Below are 15883 nucleotides of genomic sequence, written 5' to 3'. Positions count from 1 at the left end.
TCAGTATAATTTCCGTTACACAGACATTGTTATTGTTTTTTTTTCTGTATTAAAATAACCAATACACAGTTTCCATGCAAATAAACCAGGAATACGGATACAAACAATCTATTGCAGACATAACAAGAGTACAAATACCATCAACATATAGAGAGCATTTTAGCTGAAGAAAAAAAACCAACCTGAAGCAAAAGGATGGGATTTGGATCCAGCCCCAGATTAGTCTTTCAGGACCAGGCAAGGACAAATATTTTCATGATAAATCCCTAACTCTCCTCTGGTGCAACTGAGGCATTTTGCTATTCATTTTATTTTAAGGACTGAGATTGCTGTGTCATTAGTCCCAATCACTGAATTACTCTTTTCCAGCATGTTATTGGACAAATTAGACTTTCTCTCAGCTCCTATCTGATGAATATTTGCCTTCAAGTCTGTCTCAGGGTAAATTTAATCCTGGGACTCATGTAATTCCCCAGAGGAGTCAGCAGCAACTGCAGTTACATGCCTGTTAGGGATGGCCTGGGTACCACAAGTTCATTTCCCCCAGCCACTGAGCAGGGACTCAGGAGGAAGAAATAACTTTTTTGCACAAACATTAAACAAAGAAAAACAATGCCTTTAGTCTTAAAGTGTTTACACTAAATTTAATTACAGATTTCTAGAAAATACTACCCAAAAAGACATCTACTCCCTCCCCTGCCCCAAAGCAGAATCCACTGCACATGAAAGCCCAGTTCTTTCTGATGGAAGAGCCCGGGCTGCACAGCCTGTGCTCCGGAGTGCTCCGTGTGCCGGCACACAGGCTGGGCAAGGGCAGCTCTGGGACCCAGCACAGGTGTGGTCATGAGAATTTAACTTCATTTTCCACTGCCCTACTAATTTCTTATTTTGGACCCAGTCTTGCATTTGGGACACATTGAAATGTCTTTGTGAATTAAGCTTGTTTGGTCATAAAAGTGAATTGCTGCTTTTTTTTTTGCAGAAATCTGAGTAACATTCAAAAGGCTGGAAATTACGTAGGACCTGGAGTCATACTGGGAACAGCAAAGGCAGTTGAGAGCCTCAACCATCCTAAAAATCTCCAGGAAATGGAGAGGTCTAAGCTTGTATTATGGTTCAAAGTAAGAAAATGAACTTTAGTCTCTAAGGCAAGACTATCACGAATTTTGAAGGAACAAAGTACTTATAAAAAATTGTGCCTTTCAATTGTGCCTCCTCTGACAGAGGAGTAAAAACAAAAGACAAGTTTTATGCTGGGACTCTCTGGTGGTTAGTAAGAAAACTCACAAATCCAATCAAAACTTTGGAAGTTTAAATGCTGGTATAAATTTTTGTGACGCAGTTGGACCACGTCTTAGTTACAGGCTTTCCCAAACTTCTTAGTTGCCAGAGGTCAAGGGTAAAATAAGGACTTGAGCCCTGGCAGACTTCAAGGCCTTCGTGCTGGGATATAAATAGGTGCTATGCATATGGAAAGCCATGAATATTTCTGTTCTCCCGAGGTACGTTCTAATTTGATGCCTAAGATGGTGTCAAACAAATTTTTCTTTTCCATAAACATAGAGCTGTGATGTAACTGTGTACTCTTATAATGTCAACTGTTTGACAAGCCACAGTCAGTGACTTGCTGTTAACAATGTCACCTGAGCACAGCCCTAAGAGGCCTGAGGAAGAGTTGGATATGAAGAGCTCACTTACAGTGACACTGGTGTCCTTTTTGCCCTTATGTGATGAAGCAACAACAGCCAGGTACTGAATGACCTTTTTGGTATTTTCTGTCTTGCCAGCACCAGATTCACCTCTGAGGGGAAAGAAAATAACACAAAAGAAAGTAGGTAACTAGTGGGCTCCTTCTGCCATGTCGATGTAATTACTGTATAAAAACAGGACTGGAAAATGCCCGGCTCAGTTATTGTTTACCCCAGAACACCATCTCTCCAAATCCACCTGACTGCAGCACGCAAAGAATGCATTATCAGAGCTATATCTCTCTCCCAGCAGTATTGGAGTGGCCATTTTAAGGGAATTCTAAAACATGATGCATTTTTGAACCACAGTTCATCTTCCTTTGGCAGCATCTGAACGTTTATGAGAAGTGGAACTGGCAGGGAGTCTGCTTATATTTTAAGATCAAAAAAGACAACAGATGTGGTACAGCAGTAAGAAAAAACATCAGCAGTAATACAATGGTTTTCTCTTCTGAAACTCTGGCATTAAAGTAGACTAACATCTTGAATCAGTGGGAAGAATAAGTCAGTGATTCTGCCTCATCCTAACACTGTGTCCAGATGTTCCTGGCATTCACTGGGACCAGGGCTGGAGCTGCCTGAGGTGTCCCTTACTGGGTAGTAAGGGACATCTCGTGGGGAGATGTCTGAGCACCTGAACTGGCATCCCTGCTCTGCTCTGGGCAGTGTCCCTGGGGAAGCAGGAAGGCAATGGTAACTTCTTATCTCCTGGAAGACTTCCAAGGTGAAGTTTATTTACAACTTTTAAGCCCTCTCTTAAAGCAAAAGAGTGGTTTTCAAAGTGCAGATTTACACAGTCTTTTCTCAATAGAACATTTCCAGGCTACTTCTCCTCTCTAAGTGTTACATCATCTTATGTCTTTCAGATACCTCTGGCTCTGATGATTATATGGACAAAACTGTTTTTATACTGTCCTGTCTCAGCAGTCAGAGAGGGCATTAAACTGGGTGTGGAAGTAACAGACCAGTTCTTTCAACTGTATCAAGCTGGTACTGTGAGCAGAGCAACAAGCTAAATGTAAGCTGGACCTCTTTTTCTTTGGAGCTAAGCTAAAATGGATTTAAAAAAAAACCAAAGGAACAATACATTAAAAAAATCCCATGGTTATTTGTCACCTCTTTTGAATCTGAAACTGTTTAGTTGGATCCATTGCAGTTCTGCTTTTTTTCCTAATTAGGAAATCAGGAGTTAATTTTCCCTACCAAGGGACCAGTGATAAATGGACATAAAAATATGGGTAAGTACTGGGCAGAACTTTCAAGACAAATGACATTGATATAAACCTTAGGAAACAAAAAACAATTCCTGCCTGAAGTACAACATGATAAGAAGTGTTTCTTCTGGCTTTTAGAGTTTTAACCAGAAATAATTGAGATTAATAGATTCTTTTTCACAAGACCTGAGTTAATTTGCACAGTTTAGAGGTTGGATTAATTTCTGCCTCAGCTTCAGTGCTAAAACATTTCTGTGTTTTATTGATAAAAATTAAGTGTCCTGGGAACAATTCCAAACCAAGCACACCAGTTTGAAGACATATGCATACAAAGTTTTCAAATAAATCTACCTTACAACTTTGTTTCTTTGGAAAAAAAACAACCAAAACAACTTTCTTCAAACAAACTTTGAACTATTCCATTTTATTAAAGGTTATTTGTAGTTCATCACTCCATGAATTGCATTTCCTTTCTCCCAGGGCAGCAGTGCCCATCATTTGGCTTTCCCCTGAATCCCTGTGAGTATTACCATATATGGCATCATTTTACTTGTAATTATCCCATCATACTGTAATGCTTAAGTTACTTAACATTTTGTTCTGTTCTTTCATCCTTAACTCTTTGCCTCTGCACAGGCTAAGGGCTTTCCTGTTTTCTGCAGATAGACTTTGGGGCTTTAATTTCCTTTTGAAGTAGACAATAAAGAGTTCCTCAACATGAAATGGAAATGCTTCAACATGAAATGGAAAACAGACAGAATCTCAACAGCTACAATAAGAAAAAAATCTCTGAGGTCAGTGAGTAACAAAGAATAATATCTACAGCTGATGAATACATCTGATTTTAACATAGATAATTTTTAAACATCTATGACAATAGACAGGTCTGATAAACAATTATCCATTTAACATATAAGTAGCTCTTATACTCTGAAGGATGCATCACAGCTGTATGACAACATCTAGATTTTATCTCAGTGATAAAACACCATGTGTTTGAAAACCAGCTAATGAGGAGGAGTGGCTACATCAGGTTCAATGCCTGTAAATATCAAGAAGCTTACCAGGGGAGACCCAGGAGGAGGAGAGTATGTGAATTGCTTAGTTCACTTCACAGAATGAATTCTTCCTAGAACTATTGAGCTGCAATAGAGTTGGTTGTGCTGGGTATTTTCCTGCATCTGCCTTGAAGCACCAGCATTTCAGGGGTGGCAGAAACAACTTCATTTGTGAGGTGGTTTGAGAAATCCCACTTGCTTTAAAATCTGCATGGCTCTGTCAAGCTCAGTGAATGAATTTTTAAAGATGAGTCTTTTTCTTGCAAACATCTTTCAGTTGTTTTGACATGGACCATATACAGTGGGGTTCCTCCCAGGAGGCATCTGCTCCTCTCTTCTGAGTGCCTATTTTCCTCAGACTAAATTATGTTTCAAAGTGAACATATAAATGCTGTTACCACTGTCTTAATCATCATCTTTTGGGAGGAGGATGATCACTGGTTTAATTGAAACCTCTCAAATCATTCTTGTTGCCTGCCACACATAGAGGGAGCACATTTACTGCCAGCTCTGTTCTTTGCACCCAACTCGGATGGCCAGCACAAAAAAAACACATCAAAAGCAAGTCCTATAGCACAGTTCTGATCAGCCCAACTTTAGCTACTTCCCATACATGTTTTCCTTCTAAGAAACTCTTTGACCTTCCCAGAGCAAAGGGGTCCACTGTGCTAACAGGCTTGATCTGTTAAAAATACCACTCTCATGTCATGTGGTATAATTTAAATTTATTCTTCCCTTGGTTCTTGCCAGGCATTGTTTTAGGAACTTGGTATGGGATTTAAAGCACATAAGCTCATATATATAGTGTTCAGCTATAATAGAGTTTTTGTACCACGTGAGCTACTGAATCCTCCATGACTCCATTGCCTTCACCTTAAATGAAAATCATCTCAGCTAGAATAGGTTTCCAAATTAGGACAAGGTGAGACTAGCAGGTTGGCCCCACTGTTGTGGGTTGAGCCTGTGGTGTAACTAGGACTCTTGTACATTTGAGAATAACTGGGAAAAATTGGTTTAAAAAGTGGAGATTTTGTTGCTGTTGGAAATCTGAAAGCTTTCTATGTTAATATTATGATATGAGACCTAGCTTAATTCCACTTTTTGAAACATCTAGAAAGTAACAGCAGAATTTATTTTCCAGCATTTGTTTCAGTAAGCAATGAACCACAAAAATTGCCCGTTCACACATCTCTTAATCCGGCTGTGCTGGCACTGTGGGAAGCCTCTGTGCACAGAGCAGCCAGCGAGGGGCTCTAAATCCCATTAGGGCTTGGCAGGCTCCGTCCTGCAGTGTGAGATGTGCAGAGAGAATGAAAATCTTTGTCCTAGCCCAGCTGTATCCCACTAGAGAGCCAGCCAGCGCACTGATCCTACAAGTTTACTTGCAAAACAACTCCCAGAGGGGCCGAAGCTCCCCGAGCTGTCTGTGTGGGAGAGCGGCCGGGAGAGCGCCGGCCAGCCCCGGCCTGCGGGATTTACTGAGCTGGGAAAGGAGAGAGTTCTGCTCTCTCCTGGAGGAGTCTGTGGGCTAACAGGGCTTTGCAGTTTGGAGATGTTCTGGACGACTTGGCTTCTTGATGCCTGTCGGGGCAGAAAGTGGGCTGGAGCCCCGTGTGCGGGTGAGGCTCTGGAGAGTTCGCCCCGAGAGACGGAGGGGAAGGAGGGGAAAAGGGCAGGATGGTCCCTGCCTCACCCACTGTTTTGTCTGCTACCATATCAAATGAAGTGGAAGTAGCACCCTGCTACTTCCCTGTTTTTATAGAAACTGTTCAAACTAAATGCATGTTTTAAAGAACTAAAAGGTAATGAAAAGGTATTTGATTGTATGTAAAAATCAAGCGTTTAACAAGCATTGTTTCCATGACTCCACAATACCCGAAACATTCAGAATTTTGATCAGATTCTGTCCTCATTCCTTTATGGTAGTTTTTTCTTTAACTGAAACTTGTGCACAGTCCTCTTTGCCACATTTGCTTTCTAGAAAACACACCACCCACTCTTTTCAAGAAGTGGCTAAAATATGATAAACCCAAGATCAGACAGGTTTATGAGGAGATTGTTAAAACTCTCATGTGGTTAGCTATGCAAATAAGCACTTGTGGGATTTTTGGTAAAAAACCTTTTGAAAACTCCAGGAGAATCCACTTGTGTCTTTAGAAATCAAACAACAAAGGCCAAAAGTCTCCTTTGAGGGCTCGTGCCCCTACTTACATTGGAAGAAGCTTGAAAAGTCACAAGTCTGTTCACTGGCCATTGCCCAGTTCAATTCACCCTTAACTGCTGATGCTCTGGTTGCTGAGGTTGCTCAGGTTTCTGAGCACCTGGACAGATTTCTTGGGATTTTTCCTTCAGCAACATCTAATGCTGATCAACACAGACCAGGAGTGAATTCAGACTATTTCATGGCCAACTCAAATGTCATACAAGAGAGACCACAGTGGGGAGGCCCAAGCACAGGCAGAAATGTCAGGAAATCCCAACAGAGCTGTGAAGGCTGCTCAGAACACTACAGGGACCAAAACACAAGGACAGAGATGTCTTACCTGCCCTAATTTTCAGGTACCTAAAAGAATAAGATTTCTTATTTTATGCCCTTTGTGCAATATTGTGTATTTATTACATATGTTATGTTATGTTACGATAATGCAGCTACATATATATTAGTAAGCACAGCCATGGTATAAAGTTTTTTATGTTGTAAATGTGCATGATAAGATGTGGGATTTTAAGTCTGACTGTAAAGTGAGAGCAACTGGCAGAGAGTGACATGAGAGGATGTTCAGTGATGCTGCCCATGGGGAAGAGCTAACAGAGAAAAGATGTGTGCACAGAGGACATTAGACTAAAGGCAGTATATGTGTAGTTATTAATAAAATGTAGAGGAAATAAAGTCTGGGAAGACAAGGAATTCTGAGGAAGCATTGGAACCCATGAGTGTTAAAGACAGAGGGAGATTTTAAACATACAGTGTTTAATCACACAAAGGGTAGGGATTGAAGAAGAATACAAACAGTACTTAACCACACGAGGGCAGGTTCAATGAGCTGAGGGTGAAGTCCTGAGAATGGGTGTATTTATAGTCAGAAACATGGAATCAGTTCTCAGATCTACCCCCCTGCCATGTCCCAGCATCATTTCAGGTGACTTACACGAATCCTTACAGCTACAGGTATTACAGCCCAGGTACCAGGCTTTGGGAAGGCCAAGTCTGTAGCTATTTAAATAAAAAGATCCTGGCAGATCAGTGCCATGAAGTCTTCAGTTATTGTTACATATTTTAGGCAAAAATAATTTCTTAGAAATTTTGGCGATTCTACATAATAATACAAATTGCTTCAACTTGAGAGCTGCCAAGCTGAAAGCCAAGTGAACTTTCTTCTTTCTGTACAGCCAAATAAGGCCAACAAGAATGTTAAATCAGCAGTGGTTAAAGTTGTGTACATGGGTTTTAACCTGACTAAACTTTTTGATTTAAAAGACGTGTAAGGACTGTTTTAAGCTATGGGTCATGATGTTCATCCAGCATACAGCAACTATTCTAAACATGTTGGTGAATCATTTACTGTGGCTGTTTTTAAAATGGGAAAGACATTTCATTCTCTCAATTTTATGTATTACTGGTGTGAAGCACCTTGTGTTTCCATCAAGCTGGCCAAGTGAAAAAAAAAAAGTATTTTAATGCACATTAGCTGCCAGAAGAGGATCCTGAAATGGATTTTCATGAACAAGAAGGCAGAGATTTGCAAAAGAAAGTCCCTTTCTTGGAAGTACTAATATTCCAAAGTTTTAATAGTGGAAAAATAAACTAAAGTACAGAAATAGAAGGAGGAAATGCATACTGTAAATTCATCCTCATAACCATGACATGTTTCATCCTGGGAAGAATGTGATAGTCAATTTTTACTTCATCATTGCAGTGATTTTAAATTTCTTTTTGGTACTGATGCATTTTGGGACAGATTTTTGATTGATATACTTACATATACTGAAGTCTTGTTATAACAGAGGTTAGAGCTATGCTACCCTTATGGTACCAGACACAGTGAATAATTATTACTTTTTCTTAGGTGATAATCCTTTTCCAGTCAACAAATAATGGTATGGCTGGTGATCAGTAGCAGTGCTTTTTAAAAACTGTAGTGTAAATATATATTCAGTCATTCAGTAACCACATTTTCTCAGATAACCTAAAACCAGTTCAGTTTGTATTTACAATACATGACAGATTACAGCATAATTGCATAAACCTGCTATAAATAATACACATGCCATCTTCTGCAAACAATAATTAGCATTTACCTAGAATCAAATCCTACTTTTGATCAGGAAGACTGGAAAATGCCTAACTTAACAAACACAAAATTATGTCAAAAACATCCTTGATGGCATTCAAGCAAATAAAACCAACTAACTAGCAAGAGAGGAATGGAGAAATGGTCAAAACTGAAGGTCAAGTAGGAGATCCCTGTCCAGTTCAAGAGTTTGAGTGATTTTTCAAAATAGGCAGGAATGACAAAACATTCTGTTCCATCAGAATCTGAATCAAGTTTGAATAAAGAAAGACATTGTAACACTGAGATACACTAAAATAGATTGGTTTACTTACGTGCACAGGATAGACTGGTCTTCTCGATCTGTAAATAAAGAGAAATAATCCATTAATTAGGGAAAATGGCTTTTCTGACAGGAGCACTTATGTTTATAAGGATTTACATCGAACAGCCTAGACCTAAAATGTGGCTGACCACAATTAGTCAAAAGTACTGGGTTAACATCTTATTTAATTTGCCCTTGCATTTAAATAACCATCTCTAATGGAAATATTTTGCACAAAAAATGAACAAAAGGTTAAGAGGTCAAAAAAAATTTTTGTAAATTCCATTAGAGATGAACTGTAATGAGGACAGCAAAACATCAGGCTCTCTATAAGAAGATTATAACAAAATTTCAAACCTGAAACTCAAGCTTTTACTATGCTTATGAATTATGGCTAGCAGCTGACTTGAAACAAAATCTGGACAGATAAGGCATGAACGACTAAAATGTTTTAAGCCTGTCATGCAAAGCTTTGAATTTTGAAAGCAGAGAAGTTCAAATACCTGAATAATATACTCTCTATTTCATTTCAGACTGAGAGACAATTTTTATCAGGAGGACAAGTAATTTCTTTGAGATATCCTCCAAAGTATAAGATAAAACAAGATACTTCATAGATTTTACAAGGTCATTTCAACAAGCACATAAGTATTCTTCATGCTTTTTACTATGAACAGGACCATCAAACACATTTTGGGTCCTTATGAAAAGGAGGACCAAAGTCTCCATTTCCACTATGTGAGGCATGTAGAAGGTTTCTGCACACCAGAGTCCAGTGGGCTGTAATGCTGCAGGAAGGTTTAGGATTACATCCTACCTCCACAACCTGCTCTTGGAGCAATTCTCTCTGCTTATCCTTTTGGAGCTGGAGTTTCTGTCTACCTTCAGAACTTTTACACTGAATTCTGTACCAAAAAGCAGGACTAACATGGTTGCTGTGATCCATTCTGAAGTAGAATAATTTTTTTCACTTGTCAAACATCAGGACAAGTTTCCCAGAGAGGTGTGGTATCTCCACCCTTGGGGCTGCTTGGAAGTAGACTTGAACAAGGCTCTGAGCAACCAGCCCCAGTGCTGAAGTTGGCCCTTCTTTGGCTGAGACTGTCACACTCTGCCTCTACAGACTGTAGAAAGATCTTCTGACTTAGGAAAATAAACTCCCAGGCAGGTCAAATACGTTTTTGAAAAGTGTGTGTAGCTACAAATCTGAGGCTTGAGACAGATAATTAAGGCTGAAGCCAGTTACTTCTGTATGGTTTGGCATTATCTATCAAATGCAGAGCCAGCGTGAGCCCAATGGAGCCTCTGGTCAGAAGTTATAGACATGAACTCCTTCCTCCTTTTGTTCAGTGTGTGGGGTGACTTGCAGGACTACCTGTCTGGTTGCTTCCCCTGTGGCTGACCCTGTATGTCATAAATACCATGAGATAAACTTATTAAGCTTGCAAGCTGCAAGTGCTGCCTGGCCCACAGCCAGCCTTGGAAAAGCTGTAGAGGATTCTGCTCTGGCTTGGATTGATATGAAACAACTGTTTTACTCCCAGTTCCTCAACAGCTCTAACATTAACTGCTTTATTGATCATGCACACAACAAATGGTGCCACTTAGCTGCTTTATTCGGTAAAATTGGTACAAAATTACTCATTACACTTCTGTTGGAGATATTTGTCAGCAATCAGCACAGCTGGACTCTTCCACATAAACATTTGGGAGGAGAAGAGCTGTGTTTATTGTATGTTTGTTTTTCGCTGCAGGATATGAACTAGGCTTTCTTTTAAGTTAAAAAAAGTGAGAACACAGTAGAATTTTCGCTAAAAATACACTGTTGTGTAAATAGAAACCATGGGCATATATTGTTATTGCATCACAAAGTCATAAATATCATAAAGAAAATAAAAGTGATTCCTTGACACAGAGTTGCCAGGAATTTTTGAGCTCAGGGGACGTTAGAAAAAGTTGGTCCCCTCTAAGCCAAGTATTTTCTCACTACTCTTTGCTGCCCATTGCTGCCCTTCTTTTGCTTCCCAGTAAGTGAATCCCCTGCTGGAGGTGTCATAAACTGGCCCACCACAGGGGGCTACATGAGTGTGTGTGTGGGGGCAGCTTTGGGACATGTAAGAGCAGAAGGTTTGGGAAGGTCAGAAGTTGCACCAAATGCCCTCTGGGACAGGTTAATCATGGGAGAAACCTCCTGCTGACAAACTGTTCTGTACACACTCGTGGAGGGAGAATTCCAGATGTTCTTGTGTCTCCTTCAACAGTTCTAACTAATTGCAATGCTAAGGATGAAATGTATCAGGAAAACTAATCCTCTTCTTTAATGACTTGAGCTGCAGATACTGGTCTCTTTTACTTTCAAAGGCTCTCCCATTTGATTAGTCCTATTCCTGCTCTGGAATATTTTATTCTATATATAGAAAGGTCTGTGCCCTATTTTGTGAATCTGCAACTTTGTGTGGTTAGATCTACCAGAAGAGAAGGACTTGCATAAATAAAACTCCTTAGACATAATTCCTGGGGCTTAAAAAGTAACAAAACACTTTCTAGATTTTAATCTTTTTGGTTAATGCCTCTTAAGAAAATTTGACACCACCTGGAAGAGTATCATATCCACCTTCTGTATGTCTATATTAGATGTGTCAGACATTTTCTTATTTTCTTCTCAATTATTAATAGCATAGATATCTACATTTACATTATAAACCTCAGCATCTTTCCTAAACATGCAGCAGACTTTTTTTTTCTTTCTGGAATCTGCTTAGCTTTTTCACCAAACACCTCCAGATAGAATCCTTGTAAGAATCCTTGCCCTCTGTTCTTGATAGACCAGTTAGCTCTGCTTAATCACCAACAAAATCAGATGGTTTATCACAATGAAGCAGCAAGTTGGCAGCTTTACCATAAAAGGAAAAAAACCAGACTGAACCCATGTTCCACCACTCACTTACTGCTCCTTTACATTTGTTAATAACTCCACTGCCTAAAGGGGACATTTCTGTACAGTCCTGCTAAGGACACAGTAAACAGATGGCTTTTCACAGCAGCCTCCTTTTCTAAGATCTTGGGAACTGTGTTTCCCTCCCATACCTCCAAATAACTACCAGGTTGTTTGTTTTTCCATCTTTAACTCAAGCTTGCATAAAAATGGCTCTGCAGAAAATAATCTTGGATCTGCAGAAAGCTCTAATATATCTTCTCCATGATGATTTATTGCCAGAGAACTTAATAAAAGACTAATCAACTGCATGAAAACTTTATATCTGTTAGTACTGCTGTATAACCTGACTTTTCATGTTGATATTGTCTATCATTTTTTGTTTTCTGCATGCAGGGAAGATGACAGAAGGCAGCAGAGTTACTCCTCCCACTGGGGAGCTACTTCATCCAAAACACAGGAGAGAGAGGTGGGTGCAGGAGCACTGGGTAATGTTTTATGACTGCAGTCTCTAAGTGTAGCAGTACTCAGCTAAGCTTGTCTGTAAAGACAGTCACTGGGGCCCAGTTCAGTGTGGTAATTCCTGGGGACACACACACAAAATACTCTTGCAGAATGTTATATTCACTTAATCTTTAAGAACATTAAAGTTTATTCTTGTTCTGGCTGGAAATGAGCCCCAGTGGCTGTGCCTGGGCAATGATCATACTGCATTAGTGACATGGTAATCAGTAGATTCAAGACATCCAGTACCCCCAGCTGAGCATGAGACAGCATGACTGTGATTTGTAAAAGGGTTTTAGGTGCTCAGAACCACTTGAAACAAGTGGAAATTTTATCTTTGCCCAGCCAACATCTTTGATAATTCCTGTGTCCTGTGAGATATCAGCTTTTCTGCATATTTGGAAGAAAGTCAGATTATCTGATTGCTGGTAACCATGGCTAAGTGTTTTTATCAGAACAACTTTGATGGGACTTTGGCATCATCCCTAATGAATACATTAACCAAGTGAGTCTCTGAAGCACAAGAGGAATGCAGTGTGCACAGCTCATGTTTTTTGCTGGATGTTTGTGCCAACAGAGGAGAGGGTGAGAATGTGAAGGGCTGTGATTCCCAGATGATGAGCCTGCAGTAGGAGGCAATCTGCAGTCATGGAGGCTTGATTCACCAAAAGATAAAGGTTCCCCAAGACATCTGAACAGGCTGATTGCTCTGGGCCAAGTGGCCTTGGCCATGAAGTACCAGAATATAATTCTTCAGTCGCATGAATCTAAGACATATTTTATTTTGGCAAGCAGAAACTATGCAAGTTTCCAGATAAGGAGCAGTACTGAATTCTCACAAGGAAAACATTTAGTGCCCTGATCCATGTTTATGAGTAAGGACTTTTGTTTATATTCCATTTGCAAATATGCCTACAAACCCCCCTGAAGCTGTCTGTGCCTGTCCATGTTTCGTGCACACACAGAATCACGGTGACGCCCCCTTTCACCACTCCAGGGTGAATATAATTTGGCTGAATAACTGGAGTTATTCTGAGGTTTGGGTTAGTTTTATGCACAAAGCATGAGTAGGTTTTTTTACAAACAAAAGCACAGCTTTAAAACCAACTGGGGCCCTCTTCAGAGATGGAAAGGCTCCAAAATGGCATGTGCAAGTAAAGCGTGGGTGTCCTCTGCTTGTGATGGGAGCTCTTGTGGGACTGCTCTGGCTGCAGTGCCAGCTGTGCGTGGTCAGGATGGGAGGTGGTGGAAGAGCAGTCTTTTCAAGGTTAACTGATCATTTATTCCTTCCTCCTTTCTTTCTGCTTGCTCTCCCCCTCTTCTCTGCTCTCAGGAAGAATTCCTTGCAAAGGGGGCACATGAATAATGGGGAGTAAAGCCAGTAGTGCCAGGAAATTATCTTAAGCACAAAAAAAGTGAATAGATAGAAACATGCACTCTTCCTATTTCCACTGTCCTGCACTCAGCCTAGGAGGCACAGCTGAACCCAGGCTGTTCTAGGTGCAGTTAATGGCCATAGCACAGGGCAAGGCAGCTCCAGTGGCTGCTCGGGAGAGCATGTTAGAGGGACAGGAGACAGAGAGAGGAAGAGTGAATGTTCTTGTGCTGCTGGGTTGATCTATGCTGACACTAGTTTCATGTTAGGCAGAAAACTCATGCACTGGCAGGCCAAAACAACTCTGTTTAGCATAGGCTGTATTAGGTTTTTTCTTTTTCATTTCCTACAGAAATTTTGTAGCCCTTCCCCAGCTGTTTTTCCCCCTCCCATTTCTAGGGACAAGTTGCAGCAGCCTGCACAGCTGAATGAGAACACTGCTGATGATCTGTAGGAGCCAGAAGCTGCTTGAAGATCTCTCCTCAAGGCTTGCTGCTTAAATAAAGGATCTGAGGAAAGGCTGCCCTGGCTTCAGGGCCTGCTCAGAGCTCTGGCAGTGCTGGATGCAGAGCACAGAGTTCCAGAGGTGACCTGGAGCACAGATCACTGCGGCTTAGCGGGATGAGCTTATGCCAAGTAAGTTTTTTGTAACTGTGATTATATCACACAGTATGTAGGAAGGTCTGTTTTCAGGATATTTTTTTGTTGCTTTATTGATCCTCCTCTGCTGCACTGTAGCTCTGCCTTCTGGGATGCACTTAAATAAAGGAACTGAAATAGCTCCAGAAAAGAAATGCCATATAAACCATAGAAAGGAAAAAAGGTTAATATTGTAAAGCAGATACCTGGTTCTCTGGGTCTGGAGTTGAACTAGCTATATTTTAAGGACTCTTATATCTGGAAATGTAAGATTCTGAAGTCAGGAACCTAAGTTATAATAATCTTCAGGAGTTAAATCTTCAGAAGTTCTAAGGATTTTGTTACCTGCATTATTTTGTTAGCATTATGGTTAGTACACGAGAGGATTTTTGTAGGGGAAAAGACTTGTTTTGGTGCCTCTGAAATCAGTCACCTCTAGTGTGTGTATTTATATATGCGTGCGAATAAATAAATAAATATATGTATATATGTATACTCATCTTGTGCTAAATTACAAGGCTTTGGTTGGTATTTTCAGGCAGTAGACGTCTGCATAGGATCAGGCAATTGTACTTGTGAGAATCTGATGGCCTGGCACACACACAGGGGATGATTTTTTTTTCATTGTGGGGAAAGGCTTTGTGTAGTCTAAATCTTGGTTTAGAAAATGGCAGTTCAGTATGATATGCCAAACTAACTGCTTGGAACCTCTAGTAAATTCATCAGGTACACATTTCAAGTGAGATAACTACAGGGGTACTGCAATCCTTGTGATTACAACGTGCTGTGTGCCCAGAGAACTACTGTGTAATTTCATTTGCATAGTCAGATAAAGTGCACAGGGGATTTGAACAGATTAGTTTCTCTGAAACAATTGCTGTTCTGTGTATGTGTATAAATATTACTGAAAAATCAATACTGGCTACTAATCCAGCTGCTAAACTGAAAATTTGAGGTGCTGTTTATTGTTTTCACCAGTCAGATCTAAAACCCTTAAGCCTTAAACCCTTAAATCCTTAAGCTCCAAACCGGGAAGCCCTAAACTTTAGGGCCAAGCCTGTGAATCTTGCTGAGCCATAGTTGGCAGCCAGAATTTCTGCAGGGTCAGGGGCCTTATGAGGACATCTAAATTTCAAAGCATTTTGTGGAGGTCCTGTTTTCCTGCAGCACCCAAAGTCGCTGTGAGATGGCAACAGGTCATGCCCCTGTAGTCTCTAGGTGTTGCATACATTCATCACTATGGCTTTTTCCATCCCTAAATTATGATTTTTCCTTAGTACAAAATCCCCTTGTTCTGTCAGTACTGACTGCAGGAGGAGGAGAGCACTGTGAATTTTGAACTTGTTTGCACCACTTGGGGCCTGACTGCTTTCCCCCTACTCATTGCCATCATCCTCAGAAAACAGAGCACATCTCAGCTCAGGGCTCCAGACATCAGGCTGTAAGGAAAGTAGCCCCAAAACATTACTTGAATTTGCTTTGCTAGAGGGGAGAGAGAGAGAGGATCCAGCAGCACTAGCAGCTAACTTTGGAATAGTCTCCACTGGTGGAGAGGGAGCATTTTCCATGCCCGTATTTGCCAAAACTATTTGCTTGACTTTGAAACCTTCCCACATGCCTCGACACAGATGGGTAAAAGGATTGTTTTTCCTTTTTGAGTCACAGTGTTTGTGGACTGCCGTTCCTGCCAAAGAATTCCTGTGAAACTTCTAGAAAGCCCGTGTGGCCCTCTGTACCAGATCTTTCCCGGCTGTGCCGCCGGCAGGAGCACACGAGGTGTTTCCCCCCGTGGGCAGGGGTTCCCAGGCAGTGCA

At 40.7% G+C, this 15883-nt stretch overlaps 1 protein-coding gene and 1 long non-coding RNA gene across 6 annotated transcripts in view; one reads left to right on the top strand and one right to left on the bottom strand.

Moving 5' to 3' along the window:
- MYH11 (myosin heavy chain 11) overlaps nt 1–15883 on the bottom strand; it is a 56520-nt gene that overhangs the window by 29188 nt on the left and 11449 nt on the right. For all 4 annotated transcript variants that reach the window (XM_051774595.1, XM_051774661.1, XM_051774456.1 and 1 more), the window contains exons 4-5: nt 8627–8654; nt 1699–1801 (exon numbers count right to left, since the gene is read on the bottom strand). In XM_051774595.1, coding sequence (XP_051630555.1) covers nt 1699–1801; nt 8627–8654 — 131 coding nt within the window. The remainder of the gene's footprint in view (nt 1–1698; nt 1802–8626; nt 8655–15883) is intronic.
- LOC127466182 (uncharacterized) lies at nt 10–15768 on the top strand. Of its 2 annotated transcripts, XR_007902652.1 has the most exons (4): nt 10–1121; nt 2615–3756; nt 11948–12020; nt 13830–15768. It is a non-coding gene; the product is annotated as an uncharacterized LOC127466182 (long non-coding RNA). The 2 variants fall into 2 exon arrangements; XR_007902651.1 differs by lacking the exon at nt 10–1121 and having other exon boundaries at nt 1812–3756.

Source organism: Manacus candei, unplaced genomic scaffold (genome assembly GCF_025592945.1).
Source record: "Manacus candei isolate 608988 ecotype Guabito, Panama unplaced genomic scaffold, ASM2559294v1 h1tg000002l, whole genome shotgun sequence".
Lineage (NCBI taxonomy): Eukaryota > Metazoa > Chordata > Aves > Passeriformes > Pipridae > Manacus > Manacus candei.
Note: the sequence above shows the minus strand (reverse complement) of the source record. Positions and strands in the feature narration are given on the sequence as shown.